Genomic DNA, 19,285 nt, shown 5'->3' on the forward strand with positions numbered 1-19,285 from the left:
AAAGATTAATGAACAATATCTATACTCCTATTGTTAGCTATACACATCAGATTTTGGCACTTGTTCAGGTTAAAGGTAGTAGGAGGAGATACGTTATATGTTGCATACATGAATCTCACTAAACACCTCAGTCACTTTATTCAGATAAGTATCCCAAGCGGCTCAAGGCCATCTTGGCATTATGGCCTGGGCGTCATCGATTTGAGTCTACGCCATGTTCTAGCTGACTGTGCCAGGGAATCGCAAGAAGTGCAAAACTGTGAGCATGCTGCTGGACAAAACAATGAACAAACCTCGGCCCCACGACGCTGGGGACTCAAACCCAGGCCTCCGGTGTCACTCAACAGGAACCCAGCCAATTGAGCCAAAGGGAAATCTCCCATCAGCCTGACGGCTGCGGTCCTTGCTATTCACAGGGAAGGGCGGTGACGTCACTGCGCTGTTAAGCCGGTTCGAACAACCTGCAATGGTGGCCGTATGCTTTACAGTCTCCTCCGCTTAATTCGCCGTCCTCGGCGAAGGGCTATCCCATCCCACTACTAACACCAATGTAGCGCTCTCGGGTTCACGTGGGTATGTGCCGTCGCCGTGGCCGCCTCGGGTCAGCCCCCCCACCAGTGTCACTCAACACAGACTAAGCCAATTGAGCTAAAAGGAAATCGACCACAGCCCGACGGCTGAGGTCCCTGCTATTCACAGCGAAGGGCAGTAACGTTACCGTGCTGGTAAGCCGGCTTGAACAACCTGCAATGGTGGCCGTATAAGTTACAATATGAAGGGTTCTGACTGGTAGGTTACAGAGGAGAGATCCTGCTGAACTTCATTCTTTCAAATCATGTGAGCACAGAAATAATAAAAAACACAGAAATCAATTTCAAATAATTGTATAATAAAGTATGCAAAAGTATACAAAAAGGACTTTGCATTAATTTCTTTGACATTCAAAGCATTCTTACCTAACACCCAGTCATTTGCCATATAATAAGAATTTATGACTGCTCCCTCGACCCATAAACAAGGAAATATGATTTAATATTATTTATCTTACTTTCATAGCTGTTATTTAGATTCTAAATCAACTATTCTTTTTTTCAGATCCTTGCTCTTCCAATTTAAAATGATTAATAAATTCTCAATCAGCATTAACTTGTTATAATGTACAAGTCACTTTCACAGTAAATATTGTAAATGCACAAATTTAATCATTTATTCATTTTTTTTACAATAACAATGTTTTACTCATAATGTTAAGCATTCTCCTGAAATTATTGTTACTGTAATGTGATTCAATAGTCGAGTATTTCATTTGATTTAAAAACTACCACCAGGTGAATAAATCTCCAACTTAATAGACTTGAAACAGCTCCCGAGAAAAAAACCCCAAAATAACCATAACATAAAAACAACAAGAAAGTACCATTCTAGTAGAAAAGGTATCAACTATAAGCCAGAATGTTATATGTAGAATATCACAGTAGATGCCTTCATTCTAGTAGAAATATGACTGGTACTGTATATCTATTAAAATTTCACTAGTTCAGTTAAATTATAATTAATGAGACAAGAGAGAGAATATAAACTTTTTGGCATTTGGCATTAACACTAAGGTCAAGGTTGACAAAATCTTCCACACCTGCAAGGAATGAGCCAGGGAGGCTGCTACAATGGAGTATTTATACATAAGAAAGTTAAATGCAAGATTGAAATTTGACATTCAATGTCAAACATTGACATGTTTAACAACATTAGGCAGCTCTTAGATTAATTTCTAAGTGTTTTAGGAACTGTATAGTGTAGTCCTTGGAATCTTACCATTAAGATTGAACACCACTTGGAAAATCTGGATAATGGGCGATCTATGCCCATGTCTATGATTGACAGAGAAAAAGAAATGAAATTAAGGGAGAAAGTGTGCATATAAATCCCAGAAATGAGAAAATGAGTCAGACTTCCTCCTCACAGTGATTAACTGAGAACCGGAGACAGTCACTTTGGGAATGGCTAGTATTGTGGCTTCTCAGAGGTCATCCAGTCATCCTTGGTCTCAGTCATTTTGATGAGAACAGGTTTCCTGGGAAAGCTGTGAGAGAGGGGAGGAGGGGCAGGCTGGGGGGGGTCCACAGGTCTCTGTTGCTGCAGACCGTCTGCATAAGCAAGGCAGGGTATTTAGAAATCTAAGCAAAAGATGAAACATTATTTTAGCATGGTTACTTTACTTCAATACTACATTACTGTGCCCAGCATTTTAAATCCTCTGTTCCACAAGGGTGAGCAGCAGCTTTTGTTATTCAGTTACTTTCAGCAGATTCCTTTGTGCTTAACATACTATTGCAGTCTAGAAATGCAAAAATCTTTTAACAATTATATTTTACTGTCCAGTTTTGGTGCACTAAAACACATACAAATGGCAGGTATACTGCATTTTACAGTTAAATCCAGCAAACATTATATACCGTACATACAAAATGTGTTTTCGATGTATATGACACAAGATGTATTATAACACGCCAAGTAAAAGATTGTTTTCTTCCTGCACTACTAATTCAGTATCTAATAATAGGTGATACTTTGTTAAGCAAAGTTTAGCATTTGTATAGTGATCCTAATTACAAAAATTTGCATTTCCCATCTGTAGCATACTCATGCCACATGCAAGGTGCATTATGTAAAAATGTCTGCCTTTACCCATTAATATTCACAAATTGCAGAGAAGATAAAAACTATAATCAGTATTGTTTTTAATTCTGTGAATTTTATTTTTATAAGGACAAAAATCCATGACTTTGTCAAATAGCTTATACATCACTGTCTTTGTATTGTCTGACTAGACCAACAGGACAGAAATGAATTCACTGGTGAGGCTATATTCCTTAACCATAAAGGTAAAAGTGATGCATAATGCCCAAGCTGTTCGATATCACCTGTTTGTTGCTCAGCTACTGGCCAGAGGACCTTATATTTGGCTGCTTATGGACAGTGGATATTGCTAGACAAGAATAAAATGGTGTGTATAGCAACAGCACTGGAGAGTATAACAGTGGCCACATATTAGTTCTCTGATAGTTGTAGTGTTTGCCACTGTTCACCCAGGAACCATTTCATATGCTTCAGCTAAGTATGCGGCAGTCACACAATCTAGGAAGGAGTCACCCTGACCAACACGACAGACTTTCACATCTGTCACAGCACTGTCAACCATGTGTAACAATCTTAGTTTCCAAGATGGCCCTACTAGGGCTCACTGTGCCCATATCATGGTGGAGCACCTTCAGAGACAGAGGAGTCAAAGCTCCAAGATCTCCCTCACTGAGCCTGTGTACTGTGTCCCTTAGCACATTGTTCATTAGAAGGATGAGACATGTCTCAGCCATGCCTGACTGCTAAAAGGTAACCAGCTTCACTGAAACAAAATTAACTAACTTGAAATTTGCTTAAACCAGTACAAAAAGACCAGCAGGTCATATGACCTTCACTTCAACATTGTGCAATAAAATAATTAATGGTTAACGTGCTTATCTGAAAAGAAATATGGCATTTGAGTTCAATCAGCTACATTGTATTTGAGGTTACGTTCCTATATGTCCTAATTATTGTGTGATCTATACTTGAAAATGAAAGCTAAAAATAGAAAAAATGTAACCTTGTCACTTTGCTTTGGCTCATGTTTATCTTGATTCTAGGTTTGCGTTTCTTAGGTGTTTTCAGACTGTATTTGAATACATACATATTCATAGAGCATAATTACTTGAATCTTTTTCAAGTAATAATAGCATTTATTATTTCCTTAAGCACATTTTTAGAAAACACCATCATCCCACTGATTTGTTTACATTAAATGCTTCTGGTCCGTAGTTCCTGTATGCTAATACTCCTTTAACATAGGATTTTGTCCTTCACAGACACAAACACACACATCAGGGCTAATTATTCTCAAAAGCCAATGAACCTACTCATATGTCTCTGGACTGTGGGAGAAAATCAGTGGGCCCTGAAGAAACCCACATTAACATGAGGAGAATGTACAAACTTCACACTGGTCGCACCTCAGAAGTTGAACCCAGGGCCACAGCACATTGAGGCAGCAATGCTAACCACTGAACCACGATGCTGTCTGTTCCTCCTTATTTGTTCTTAATGCATTAATTAAACTATTGTATTTAAACTACAGGTATGCCCATCCTTTTTCTGCTAAATCCATGTCCATCTTGCCCTAAGGTCTGTTTCATTCTGTGACACTTGATTCCTTAGTTTTCAATCCGGCAGAGGTTTGTTTCGATCTTGGGTGCTTATAGTCAGCTAGTAGAGCTTGTTTCAGTTTAACATTGTAGGACAGATGGACCATGAATGCCCTAATGTGTCTGCCTTTAAAACTGAACGTGTACTCCTTGTCTTTCAACTGTACCAACTGGTCACAACTAATCACAATTCAACGGCAGCCTTGTTGAGTTAATTGTGACAGGGTCTTAGAATATCATAGTAATGCAATATTTCGACTGCACATTTAGATAACATTAAAAAAATCCTGTGTTGCGGATGTGTTTCTATAAATGTATACACATTTTAATTGACTTGTGTACCATGAATGTATTATTTATTTGATGAGTATATTTTGTCATATTGTTAATTTAATTAATTAATTAATTGTTAATTTGAACATTATACATCTGCATCAGCACTGTAGCTGGAATTGTAATAGTTCTCGCAAAGAGACGATGCTGGTTTCATTACTACAACATCCCTTGGAAATAACTGTTATAAAAGAGATGTTCTTACCCAACTGATTAATACCATTTTGCTGAGGATCACCTTTCATTCTATAGAGAGAAGACAACAAATAATTAAGACAAACCTATAACAATCAATATATCTATAGTGGTTCCTATAGAAAAGTCTTTTCAATTGTCTTTTCAACTGTCAATTTCTATAATATACGATAGCTTCAATTTTAAATGACTTATTCTGCTTAACTATTTTAGGTCATTTTGCATCTCTTTTTATTTCCACAGTTTGGCTAATTTTGTAGCATTTAAAAAATATGACACTCATGGGATTACTTAAATATTTTGCTAATTAAACATATTTCAGGTGACTCACATTCACAGTTCCTCTATTACACCAAGAATTCAATAACATTGTGGCTTACTGACATTATTATTATAGGGAAGTGATGATTCCCAAACCATCTAAAAAAAAAAGCATAGGTCTTTATTTATGAGAAACTGACCAAGTAGTAGCCCTTTCAAAAGACTTTAGTACCATATTTCTGGACATATTGCAAAATTTAGTGTGGAATAAGAGTTATCAGTGTATAAATGTTTAATAAATTTCAGGCTTCTTCCATAGTAAATTGAAGCAAAACAAATGCCAATAAAAAAACAGTCTTGGTCGGCTGCATATAAAATAATTATATTGTGCGAGAAACAGTGCATAATTCATTTAAATTACACAAGCAGACAATCTACTGTGGGAGCTTTTTTAAATACATAACTTAATGTTACTCCATAGTTGTAAGACAAGATATTTTTCTAATCTTATGCAGTATCTTTAGCAACTCTGGTACTTTTGTGTGTCATGTGACCTTTTTGAATTATCATTTTGTCCTTGCTATAAAATCACATTAATTTTAGTTATAACCATGGCTGCTTGACTAAATCATGGCATCTGCATGCAAGTTTGATTATTTCGGTCTTTTAAACACCTTTGTGAATTAATGGAAACTTTTCCCATTGTAGTTAGGTGTTCTCAATTAAATTCTTTAGTGATACTTATTGTAGCAAGTGTCGTGATGATGGAGTCCAAGACTCAAAACTATATTCCAATTTCCAATCTCCTAGAATTTAAACTAATTGCTGACTACCATCAAATGAACAGAATAGTAAATTTCAAACAAAACTGTATTTGCAAGCTTTTCTCCACATTAAGGGCTCTGTGAGAAAGCAGTTAATTTTACTTCACCTTCCAAGCGCTCTGTAACATACTTAGAAAAACCCCGGTGCTTTCAAGATGTGTTCTTCTATTACCTCATCTCCTCGCCTTCAAGGAGCTTCTTGTAGGTGGCGATCTCAATGTCCATGGCCAGCTTAAGGTTCATCAGATCCTGGTATTCCCGAATCTGTCTGGCCATGTCCTGCTTGGCTTTGTTCAGAGCTTCCTCCAGCTCACGGATATGCTCTTTGGCATCAGCAATGGCCCCCTGCCCTTGCTCTTCTGCTTCCGCAATGGCATTCTCCAAACTGGCTCGCTGGCAGGGAGCAGGCAGGCAAAAAAAGTGAAGTACTAGATACTGCATATCAAACTATTTTACATAGCTCCTGCAGTTATTGGTATCACCATGTATTCTATTGGCCATCCTGTATTACTACAACTGCAACGCCTATAGAAAGTCTACATACCCTTTCCAAAGGGTGTTTCCTTCCCTTACAATTTCATTGTGCTTGAACAGTTCTGTGAGAAGGAATGGACATAACATTGGACATAACATCCAGGTGGATGCTGCACATTGGTGGTGGTGGAGGGGAGTCCCCATTACCTGTAAAGCGCTTTGAGTGGAGTGTCCAGAAAAAGCGCTATATAAGTGTAATCAACTATTATTATTATTATTATTATTATTATTATTATTATTATTATTATTGCCAAATTTAGGAGCGCTACATTGGTACAGACCTATCCAAACAGAATACTGGCTGTACTTCAAGCAAGAGATGCTTCCACTAAATACTAACTCTGGGATGTGTATACTTATCCAAACCATTTTTTATAGGTTTTCATTTTGCATTTACTTTTCAGAATGTCTGAGCATTTGTTTTTCACTTTGAGGTTATGTGTTACAATGTGTGAATAAAGGTAAAATGAATTCTATTTTAATGCATCTTCATTTGAGACTGTTAGGCCACAAAAAGTGTTATTTGGGAAAGGATGAGAAGTCTTTTTACAGGCACTGTATTATTATTATTGTTTGTAAGGATGTTAAATCATGAGTACATTATGTTTTGTGGCTTTTTGTATGCTAATGTAGACAGCTTCATTACTTTTGAACCTCAGTAATATAAGATATTGGAATAGTTCAAGTGCATAGGCTGCAAAAGAAGAAGTAAAGGTTTATTCCATGCTGAAAAGAGAAGAATAAAAACACGTTTCACCCAAAGTGACACCTGAAACCAAACGTTGTGTTTCTTTTTTCTTCTCTTTTTAGCACAAGATATTGGAAGTTGCTGAACTAAGGTGCACAGATAAAATATCTCCCATTTTTGTCATACACACATCTGTCAGTTTGCTAGTTTGCGTATAACATAAATTCACAACACTAGCAAGTTGGCTCACAATGCAAAAATGTGGATTTAAGAAGCCTTAAAATCATAGCACGTGGTTTGAGTTCCGTGCTATTTAGACATGAACTTCTTTGACTAAATAGCTCAATGGTGGGGACTCACCTGTCTCTTCATGGCATCAGCTTCAGAGTTCAGTCTCTGAATGAGTCGGATTAAATCGGCAATATCTTTTTTCAAATCTCGCAATTCCTTTTCATATTTCCCAGCCTCAGATGTCATATCATTAAACTGAGGGTGGAAAAGGTGGACATTTTTAGGAGAATGAAATGATAATTTTGCCACTATGGCTCATTTCAACACCATGGGTTATATTAACTTCTATTATTCTAAAACCAATAATCAAGAAATAGAACTGTACTGTAATTCAACGGTATGTTCTTGTACTGCAAGCTGTTTACAGGAACATAATTTATGAATTGGCTACATTACTCTGCTCTCCTCCACACTGATAGCTGATGTGTGGTGAGCGTTCTGGCGCACTATGGCTGCCGTCGCATCATCCAGATGGATGCTGCACATTGGTGGTGGTGGAGGGGAGTCCCCATTACCTGTAAAGCGCTTTCAGTGGAGTGTCCAGAAAAGCGCTATATAAGTGTAAGCAATTATTATTATTATTATTATAATAATTATTATTATTATTATTATTATTATTATTATTATTATTATTATTATTATTATAATTATTTATGAAACATATCCTATCCCTTGTCTGGCACTTAATAAGAAGTTACATTGTTTGTAATGCACAAGTATGATGTACTATACTATTATGAATGAGTTTAATAATAAAACTATAATTAAGGTTTTTTCTAATGCGAGTAAGCGATAAAAAAATGTCTTCCTAAAATCAAATTACTAGTGTCTTTGCAAAATGAATAAACATAAGATGCAAGTTTGTCATATGAAGTTGATACAGTACATAAGAAGAGAAATGCTTACAGACCTTTTTCTTGTTCCACTGCTCAGCCTCCTCCCTGCTACGGGCAGCGATTTCTTCATACTGGGCCCTAACCTCCTGCACTATATGGTTCATGTCCAGACCCCGGTTATTGTCCATCTCCAGCACAACTGATGTATTGTTAATCTGAGAACGAAGCTCCCGTATGTCCTGAATAAGAACAAAGACAAATCAGATAAGAGATCTTGAAGCAGCAAAACGATGAGAATACTGTCAAAAATGTCCTATAGAGAAGGTAAATGTAATTTAATCATTTTTTAACTGTAAAATTAAAGGCTGTTAAGGTTCAGTTTTAAGTTTCACTGCATGTCTTCCATTAGGAATTTGCATGCTGCTTTTTCTCTGGCTGTAGCCGCACCTCATCATGCATCTTCTTCATGTAGTCCAATTCATCAGTCAGGGTTTCTAGATTTAACTCCAGTTCCACTTTCTGGAGGTAAGCATCATCTACATCCTGAAAGACATGAGGTGCACAGTTTTCCAGATAGTGCATTAAACACAGTCATCCATTAGAAAAAAAAAGGTAGAAATGAGAAAAAGTTAATGCAGCTAATATTGAAGACTCTAAGATAAGTAGTATCATTTTAACCTATCCATCATCCTAAAACCATAGTAAGTCTTTTACAAGAGGGGGTCCCAGTGTTAGGAAATGCAGGATATCTACAAGATGTTATTACAATAATAACTATAATAATATGGCAGCTTTTGGTACAGTATGTTCACACAATACTGACTCTTTAAAGTTTTACCTTACCGTGTCAGTATTGTCACACTGTACATATTACAAAATAACGTCACACTGAGCGTGATTGAACCTTAAACATCATTCACTTTCAATGAAGTTTATGTGATATAAAATAAAAACATGTTGGTATGAACAAAACTGAAGATAGTATGTTGTCATACATTTTTTAAGTAAAGGTTAATTCCACTTTGAAAGTGTCAAAACCAGAAGGCGGCTCAACAGCTAAAACATGGTTCTTCTTTTTACTTTTCAGTGTGGAATCGACCTATCAGATATCTTCTCACCTTTTTGGTGATGACAAAATCATTTTCTAATTCTGTTCTCCTGTTGATTTCATCTTCATACCTGTCAAGTTAAGAGTTCAGAAGGCTGAGAGAGCAAGCTGACATTAAGAATGTTTTCATTTCACACTGGTTCTTGCTTTTTTGTATCCTAAAAGAGGATGAGAAATTCTAGACTATTCAGAATTGCTGTATTACTACAAAAACATATTATAGGCCTTAAATCCTTAATTTCCTAAACATTACTTTCTTTCTGTATATGGATGGTTCTGGCAGCAGTTAGTAATGGATGGCTAATTAAATTTACACATAAAGAATCGTAGGACAGTGACAATATTTCAGCTCCAAGTTATGTTGTATTATGTTGTAAGTAATATTGAAAGCAAAGGTACACTCCCATAAGGGAAAGTTGTTCCTTAAATTATCACAGTAGGGATGTCATCTTATACTGCTTCTTCATGAAACCCTGGCTTTTACAGAGGGCCAGCATCAGGATCCTCTTTTTGATTGTTTTTTTTAAATGAAAGTGTACATTTATCACCTCATGTTGTAATGCTTCATAATGTCCTTCAAAACTAATAACTAATGACAGCTTTTGTAACATTATTCTGTGCTGTCCTATTTTCCTTCATGCAGTTACTGAACGACCCTGTATATTCTTTTTTTATTGAATGATGTATAGATACCATTAAGCAGCAGGCCATTTGCCAGGAGCTTCAATAAATCCTTCACTGTTTGCAGTCAAACTGGTTCTACATCTGAGCTCATTTGACAATCAGGTCTTCAATTTAAAATGCCACATAATTCCAAATAATATGTAATTGAATTCTAAGAATCCAACAATGGGGTTAGTAGAGATTAAATAAAAAAAACTATTCCTGTAAGGCCATCACTGCTAAATTTAGCATGTTATACAGATTCACTGTACTATACTTGACACTGTATTATACGTGAAAACTCACTTGTTCTTGTGGTCCTCCACTTGTCCTTGAATGCGTACTAATTCCCTCTCCAGTTTCTTCCTATCCTGGGCCAGTCCATTTATTTGGTTTCTCAGGCTGTTTCTATATTCAGCCGCAATCTGATCTGCATTAGACTTGAAGTTGTCCTTCTCTTGCAGAATATGAAGGCGAGTTTCCAAGATTTTGTTCTGTTTCTCCAAATCACGCACCTGAAAGAAGCAATCAGCTATGACTCACTTTATATGATTTAGAGACAGTGACGAATATTTGCTTGGTATTCAAATAACTTCTGCAATTCCAGAGAACTTTGAATAAGGTACATAAAGATATTCTGTATACATTTCATTGTTTGTCCCAAAACCTTACTCTTCTGTGAGCAGAATTAAATATAGAACTTTGCAAACTTGAGAGTTATAAATATTGAATAGAGTTTCAAATGAATTAGCATCTCTTATTTGTTTTATGTCTTCCAAGGTTCTTTCAGCAGAATTTTAGTTTACAGAGTCATCAGTTGCGATCATTTACCTGTGCCTGTGAACATCTGTGAATCATTGTAATGAGTCTTGCATTACCTGATAATTAAACACATTTATAACAACTCTACTAATACATTAATTATACTTTGAAAGCTAGACATACCAGCTTTATAATTTACAGCATGGAAAGATATTCAGACAATTTTCCTGTAGCGTAATTATAGTCTCTCTTTCTCCTTTTGCTTTTTACAAGTAAACCACTTAAGGTGATTTCTTCAAACCATATGCTACATTTTGCATTTCTAAATAGCTCAAGTAACACAGACATTGTGTGCATTTCCTTGTTACTGTAATTGTAAAAACTCTATACCAACCAATTTCTTCTAGGAAAAAAAATAAAACATGAATAAAGCCTTGAGATCCCACATCAGTGTTTTGCATCTAAATAACATCTTTCCTACAACATACTCATCCAGTCTTTGACATCAATGTCCAAGGCACTTTCATAACTGAGAAACATAATTCTGAATTAACTGATCTACAAAGCATGTTAGTTTAAAGTGATTTTACAACCATTTTGATAAAACGTGCTTTCTTGTAAGATATCCAGTAAGACAAATGAACAGGTATGGGGCTTTGACCTGAGTAGGCAGACCTTTAATTCATTTCTCCTTCACTACACTGTTACCCTTTGTAGCAGTTGGAACAATTAGTGTCCCAGTAAGCGTGAAACACAAATAGTAACAGTACCCCGGGAACATAACTATTTATTGCAAATTATTTACAGCATTATTTAGATTGTACTGCCATGAGCATATTGAGCAGCTCTCTGACCCTGGACAGTGCACAGACAGGAAAACAAATTCGCTAAGCCAAAAGATCAGTCATGTGACCCAGAAGGTTTACACCAGTTTACAGTAACAGTCTTACATTGAATGAGCCATGTTGTATACTCACGTTCCCTGCTACAAGTTTAGTTCTTGTTTTAGCTCTAAGCATAGAAGACTCAAAATATTGTGCAGAAATAGTGAGTGACAAATGTTTGAGATTGTGTTGATTATCTTTTGACTTCAAAGACCTATTTGTTTTTAACTTAGCTGTATTCCTCTTTATTTCTCACAGAAGTAACCCGATTTTTTCTGGTGTCATTTTTTTGGTGTAGTTCCACCAATAATGATGCAAAACACAGTCCAAATTCCACAAATTGCTAATACTTGGTCTTGGAGTTTTTACTTTTTCCAACAGAAATTAGAAAAACAGAAAAATTCAGAGGTGGCACTGTAGTTTTAGTGGCTAATTACAATTTCGCACTGACACATGACACATTTCACACAATGTCACCTACACTGACATTGCTGTGGTTTCTGAACTGATTAAAAGTAGGAGTGGTGGTGGTGGTGGTTGAGTTGGTATCGACTCATGGCAACCCTATGGACAATTCCACGGTCACTATCCATAGAGTATTCATGACAAGATACGGAAGTAGACTGCCAGGCCTTTCTTCCTCACATACTGCCAACACCGCCCCCCCATACTGCTGCTGCCCAGTATGGGTTATTAGAGAACATTGTGCCTGACGTGGGGCATGAACTACCCTTATGAGTCTCATGTTCTACCAATAGAGCTAGTAGGGGCTTACAAAAGTAGAAGGGCAGTGTCCAAAAGGTTGTTCAAACTGCAACAGGTTGGTCTTTTAGAGATTTAAGCAAACCTTTGTGGCGGCAAACTCACAGTCTGATGCCAAAGGTCTTTCTGCCAAAAAAATTGAAACCAAGCACCTATTTTGAAAAAAAAAACATATATTTGCATAGACAATAGAATTGGCTTTGAATAGAAAAAACCTTTGTGTCAGTGATTTGACTATACATTTGGCTCTGTCATTATTTTTCAGAAGAACCAAAAGAAGCATGGGTCTTTAATTTTCAGCCAGCAGAAGGAATCATATCTTTAAAAATTGCCCTTGTGCAAATGTTCCAGTATCCCAGAGACAGATATCCTCAACACTTTACTGCTATCATGCAGGGTATTCAAATGGGGCCTCATTTGCATAGTGAGGGAGAATATGTGGACTCCTTTATTGTGAATTATTCTTTTGTGACCTCATATAACATAACCCTACTAACAAAAATGATAAAACTTCATTGTAAAACTAAATGAGTTAAAACAAATATAGTAGAAGCCTATGCTTAACAAGTGAAGATGTCTCACTCCTTTAGAGTGCTTTCCAACAGTATTTACATGGTAGAATGTAATCACTCTAAAAAAGAGAAATGCATGAATCATATGGTGCTTTATAGCTAGCTCAAAAGACAAAGAACAATCATGACACAGCTCAATGACAATTATCTGATATGTGATATAATACTGAGGCACGGTGCTTTATGGGCAAAGTGATTCTCAGCCCTGGTCTTTGGGTTTTACAGTAGTTCTATCTGTTGTTTTAACAGCTGGGCTCTGAATCACCAGTGGTAATTTGTGCTTTAATTAATTTGATTGGCTTTTAATATTGTTGATTTAATTGTTTCTGCATCGAGTCCTGAGTTTTGAAAATACTCACTTCTGGTTTATTTTTTACAGCTGTTTCAGCATACAGAACTTAATGCAACTGCTCATCAACTTGCTAAACCAATAGTTTTGACTAAACTGCTCCTGAAACATGATTAATTTATAATACACTGCCCTAAGGCAGGTGGAAAAGACACTGTATCAAACCCCTGAAGAAGGCTCCACAGCTGAAATGCTACGTTTCCTGTATCAAACACACCTATTATGAGCTTTTTGTCCTTCTGCATGGCATAGGGTTGTAATATATTTTAAAATTTAATTTGACCCTTTAAGATCAGAAAGCTAATTTGAATGTTTTCCCAAAAGAGAAAACCCTGATCAATTTAATGGTGATTAATAACTTACCTGGAGCAAAGACCAAAAGACAAACTGGTCCCTCAGCACCAGAGCTAGGAACCTATGGGCTTTTAAAACCCTCTGAACATATAGTTAAAACATTGATTCAAGCTCTTTTTAAATGGGAAAGGTGAATTGTTTTATATGAAAATTAATACTTAATGCAATTAAGCAGTGAGTGAAAATATTTAGTGGCAGCAATATGAGGAAGAAAATAAAGATATAGAGTACATATTACCAAGAAAACAATCTGGTGGGAGGAGCAGCAGCCAAATGCACCAATGTTCCCTCTCAACCAAAAACCAATAAATTAACATTTGATTAAATTTAGTTTCTTGAAAAAGGATCATAAATAGAATTACACTATTAGTATATTTGTTGCGAGGGGTGTAAAAAGTATGTTACTTGATTAACAGTACTGTAACTTCCAAAAATAAACAAAAGTATCTTCTTGTATTGGTACTCGAGTATTAGAAAGTAAAAAGTAGCCCCTTTCTGTTTGTTACTGTGACTATTATTATTCACTATTATTTTTTTTAAAAGGGTCTCACTGCATTTGTCACATCTTAGGTTTGTGTCTATGGATCCAGTCCCAAATAGTTGTTGACAATTTCTACAGTCTGACCATTAATTACAGGTTAGGTTGGATGGGTGTTGGATTTGGATTTTTCCAGAAATTTTCCTTTCTTTTCATTTCACTTCAAAGAATGCTCATTACACCATTTGTTAAAATAATTTAGAATGGTTGTGAAGTGATGAAGTAGAACTACAGTACTTGGCTACAGTACTTAAGTACATTTTTTTTAGATTGGACTTAAGTATTTTATTTTTGGGACATAAAGTATACATAAAAAGCCATTATGTAGATTTGAAAAAGTTGACTAGTGAGAACTGAGAAGTGTAGAATTTGTATTTGGAGACCAGGAATGTGTATTTGTGTAATGGGATTTGTAAGAGCAAATGTAAATACACCAGTCATTGGGAGATGATGAAATGTTTCATCAAATACAAATATGCTTAAGAGGTGTATCTGCAAACACACAACCAAATTATTTTCATTTCATCCTGTCCTTCGGGTTTATACAAATGTGTATAATTCCCCCCCATAAGGATATGAGCAGCCAAGCCTGTACAGACTGAAAGTTACATCATTGTTAGGTTTATATTTCCTCAAAGGTATTTTGTGACGAACTGGAGAAAAAGTTTTTTTTTTCCTTATTTAATTTGGATAGCATTATTTAGTTTTTACTTTGGATATGAAGATAAAAAAAGAGATGCAAAACAAAGAAAATAACACCAAGATATTAAATCCAAACAATGGTGTACAGTAGTGTATTTGGAAGCACAGTACAGCTAAGTAACCACACCACAGATCAGTTTACCATCTTTTTTGTTGCTTTTAAGGAAAAAAAATCATTTTGTATTTTGTGTCACATGATGCATTTTGTTCTGCATGATGTGTTTGCACAAATGATTAATGAATTAAAACAAATAATCTGTTTTGTAAACAGACTACCTTTGGGAGTATACAGTGCCTTGCGAAAGTATTCGGCCCCCTTGAACTTTTCAACCTTTTGCCACATTTCAGGCTTCAAACATAAAGATATAAATTTTTTATTTTATGTGAAGAATCACCAACAAGTGGGACACAATTGTGAAGTGGAACGAAATCTATTGGATTTTTGAAACTTTTTTAACTAATAAAAAAATGAAAAGTGGGGCGTGCAAAATTATTCGGCCCCTTTACTTTCAGTGCAGCAAACTCACTCCAGAAGTTCAGCGAGGATCTCTGAATGATCCAATGTTGTCCTAAATGACTGATGGTGATAAATAGAATCCACCTGTGTGTAATCAAGTCTCTGTATAAATGCACCTGCTCTGTGATAGTCTCAAGGTTCTGTTGAAAGCGCAGAGAGCATCATGAAGACCAAGGAACACACCAGGCAGGTCCGTAATAGTGTTGTGGAGAAGTTTAAAGCCGGATTTGGATACAAAAAGATTTCCCAAGCTTCAAACATCCCAAGGAGCACTGTGCAAGCGATCATCTTGAAATGGAAGGAGTATCAGACCACTGCAAATCTACCAAGACCTGGCCGTCCCTCTAAACTTTCAGCTCAGACAAGGAGAAGACTGATCAGAGATGCAGCCAAGAGGCCCATGATCACTCTGGATGAACTGCAGAGAACTACAGCTGAGGTGGGAGAGTCTGTCCATAGGACAACAATCAGTCTTACACTGCACAAATCTGGCCTTTATGGAAGAGTGGCAAGAAGAAAGCCATTTCTCAAAGATATCCATAAAAAGTCTCGTCTAAAGTTTGCCACAAGCCACCTGGGAGACACCCCAAACATGTGGAAGAATGTGCTCTGGTCAGATGAAACCAAAATCGAACTTTTTGGCCACAATGCAAAACGATATGTTTGGCGTAAAAGCAACACAGCTCATCACCCTCAACACACCATCCCCACTGTCAAACATGGTGGTGGCAGCATCATGGTTTGGGCCTGCTTTTCTTCAGCAGGGACAGGGAAGATGGTTAAAATTGAGGGGAAGATGGATGCAGCCAAATACAGGACCATTCTGGATGAAAACCTGTTGGAGTCTGCAAAAGACCTGAAACTGGGACGGAGATTTATCTTCCAACAAGACAATGATCCCAAACATACAGCAAAATCTACAAAGGAATGGTTCACAAATAAACGTATCCAGGTGTTTGAATGGCCAAGTCAAAGTCCAGACTTGAATCCAATCGAGAATCTGTGGAAAGAGCTGAAAACTGCTGTTCACAAACGCTCTCCATCCAACCTCACTGAGCTCGAGCTGTTTTGCAAGGAAGAATGGGCAAGAATTTCAGTCTCTCGATGTGCAAAACTGATAGAGACATACCCCAAGCAACTTGCAGCTGTAATCGCAGCAAAAGGTGACTCTACAAAGTATTAACGCAAGGGGGCCGAATAATTTTGCACGCCCCACTTTTCATTTTTTTATTAGTTAAAAAAGTTTCAAAAATCCAATAGATTTCGTTCCACTTCACAATTGTGTCCCACTTGTTGGTGATTCTTCACATAAAATAAAAAAATTATATTTTTATGTTTGAAGCCTGAAATGTGGCAAAAGGTTGAAAAGTTCAAGGGGGCCGAATACTTTCGCAAGGCACTGTATATACCATCCGATTACAACAGACTCCTAAGTATGAAAATGTGCGCTATGAAACAAATTAGCACTCGACAGTAGTGCCAAAAACGTTAATAAAAATATATATTACAAAATATATAACACTTCATCATGAACTAATACTGCGCTCAGTATTACTCTTTTAGAAGCCTTTTTACAAAGAGTTGCGGGGATCTGCATCAAACTACACAGTCTTATTGTTGTAGTCGATACCCTGACACCTGTCTTAAAATGGCTGAATGAGATCCTTGGATTGATTAGATTCTAATAACCTAAATGAGGTCTAAATGAGCTAGATGGGCCAAATGGGTTCCTTTTATTTGTAAACTTTCTTCTATTCATTGCAAAATTAATAAAATAGGAAAGTGGATCAAAAGCCGTATGAGCATCAATCAATTAGATACACAGAATCATGTTGTGAAACAGAGAACATGAAAATGAAAGGGCAGGCCTTAAATATTCTGGCACTCCATATTCATGGGAGAAGAGATCAGGGGACATTCCACAGAAAAAAAATGAAAACCTCTACAAAGCAAAAAGCTGTCATGATTGTGTGGACAGTTTAACTTGCTCAGCCTCACAAAGTGTAAATACAACTTAATACCTTACACGTATGTCCACATAATTTACAGGTTACAATACCTAAAGCAAGAGGATACACGTCCTTTGCAAGGATATTTGACTCATTGTTTTTGCAGCCTAGCATGTCATTGGACTCTATCTAGACCATCAGGTGAATTGTGAATTGATTTTTTGTCTTTTACAAATTTGAAGTTGTTATTAAGAGAGAGAAAGGTATGCTATTCAGTTAAGTGATGTGTATTTCTAATTGCGCTACAACTGCAAACATAAAAACACAGTCCACAATTATTGATATAAGATTATGTGTTAAAATTAAATGGAAATGCACATAATTAATAATGAGAGAGGTGCGTTTATGACTCATGTGAATATTTAAAGACACCCATTTGGGCTTTCTCCTTGCATTATAAAGACGCAAGAAAACAGATTGTTTTTAACTTCTCCAGAAGATGGCGCTGTAAATCTCATAGTTGCAGAAAGATTGCAAGGCGTGGCTTGCAGCGGGCAGGTGTAATATTCTATCACATACAGTACTTTACTCACTTACAGGCTACTTATTGACCCAGACAACGACTTGTTTTGCTATTAATTAAAATAAAACTGTAAGTGATTAAATGGTTAAAGTCACATTCAATTTAATTAATACCATATACAGTTATTACAGAAGTAGGCCTAAGTGTTAGTTTCTAGTATCTCCTTTACCAGAAAATGAAATCCAGTCTCTCCCCCAACCTGTATATAATAATAATTAATGGTGGGTATGTAGTACAATTAACTGAGAAATAAAACTTAAAGATGCAGAAAGAACATACAATATTTGAATTAAAATAATAAAATAGTCATATTCTGTTAAATTTGATAGAATTGTTACAATAGGTATATTATAAATATATAGTAAATTAAGGTATCATTAATACACATTCAAATACCACAGTTTCAGTTTTTATGATAATGTTCCATTAATTATATTATAAACTTTGAATAAAGATTGTGTGATAGTCAAATTAATTCAACATCTGTACTGAGTGCATACTGACCTTCTCGATGAAACCGGCGAATTTGTCGTTTAACCCTTTGATATCATCCTTTTCCTTGTTTTTAATCTGATGGACCTGTGGGTCTATCTCAGAGCTGGGGGAATTCAACAGATGAGCTGAATTCGATCGATTAATCGTAGGATATCCACCTCGGAGTGAGAACTGTGAATTCGCCCGGGGCGCGTTTGCTCTACTTGTAGGGGTGTAAGACTGGCTACTGAATGACCTCGCACTGTAGGGTCTACTGCTGTAAGCCATCTCGTGTTACTCTTTCTGCTCGGCTAATACTTAAAGGCTGAGGGATAGAGCAGCTATAATTTCACAGAAACGGCAACCCACCTACTTAAGAAAGGTAATGAGGAACCTCCTCTCATGAATTATTTACTTTCTGAAGTTCCGCCCTTCAGGTGGCAGTCGCATTAGCCCGCACCCGTCCCTTCTCTTTTGCTATTGACCAGTTCTACAGAATGTACTGTACCACTCCTTAAGAGCAATTGGTTACTGAAGTGCTCCAACGGATCAGATGTGCTAGATCTTTGCGTTTCCTCTTAGATATAAATTATTGTTATCGATATCAATTATTTCCACTGTTAACATTTACGTTTTAAACCAAACAGAATATCAAACAACAAGAAACGACTATTTTGCTTACGGTATATTGCAGTTTAACAAATTTTCTAAAATCTGATCTTGATAGGCAATGTTACAAACGAACGATACTGGGACTCTTGTATTCGTTGTACTCTTTTAGTCGTTGCAAAAAAAAAATCTAGGGGAATTAAAATGCAAAAATATAAACTTGAAACTTTTTATACGACTACTAACATGTTTATAATTCCAA

General features: G+C 36.4%; 1 protein-coding gene across 2 annotated transcripts; it reads right to left on the minus strand.

Moving 5' to 3' along the window:
- Nucleotides 1-868: 868 nt before the first annotated feature.
- On the minus strand, nucleotides 869-18,737 carry LOC102691893 (keratin, type II cytoskeletal 8-like). 2 transcript variants are annotated; one of them, XM_069196695.1, is made up of 9 exons: nucleotides 18,445-18,737; nucleotides 10,275-10,483; nucleotides 9,316-9,376; nucleotides 8,645-8,740; nucleotides 8,272-8,436; nucleotides 7,431-7,556; nucleotides 6,021-6,241; nucleotides 4,774-4,814; nucleotides 869-2,144 (listed from the first exon to the last, which is right to left on the minus strand). In XM_069196695.1, the coding sequence occupies exons 1-9, from the start codon at nucleotides 18,700-18,702 to the stop codon at nucleotides 2,002-2,004; spliced, it is 1,320 nt and encodes a 439-aa protein (XP_069052796.1). In that variant the 5' UTR covers nucleotides 18,703-18,737; the 3' UTR covers nucleotides 869-2,001. The 2 variants fall into 2 exon arrangements, with proteins under 2 accessions (XP_069052796.1, XP_069052797.1); XM_069196696.1 differs by having other exon boundaries at nucleotides 2,052-2,174.
- Between the last annotated feature and the right edge of the window lie 548 nt (nucleotides 18,738-19,285).

Source organism: Lepisosteus oculatus, chromosome 12 (genome assembly GCF_040954835.1).
Source record: "Lepisosteus oculatus isolate fLepOcu1 chromosome 12, fLepOcu1.hap2, whole genome shotgun sequence".
Taxonomy (NCBI): Eukaryota; Metazoa; Chordata; class Actinopteri; order Semionotiformes; family Lepisosteidae; genus Lepisosteus; species Lepisosteus oculatus.

Excerpts from the sequence above, each read along its gene's own strand:
- LOC102691893 (XM_069196695.1), bottom strand. The coding sequence starts at position 18,702 with ATGGCTTACAGCAGTAGACCCTACAGTGCGAGGTCATTCAGTAGCCAG. Across the intron at positions 8,741-9,315 it reads ATTTTGTCATCACCAAAAAG|GATGTAGATGATGCTTACCT; the intron begins GTGAGAAGATAT and ends CATGTCTTTCAG. Across the intron at positions 2,145-4,773 it reads AAATGGTATTAATCAGTTGG|ACGGTCTGCAGCAACAGAGA; the intron begins GTAAGAACATCT and ends TTGCTTATGCAG.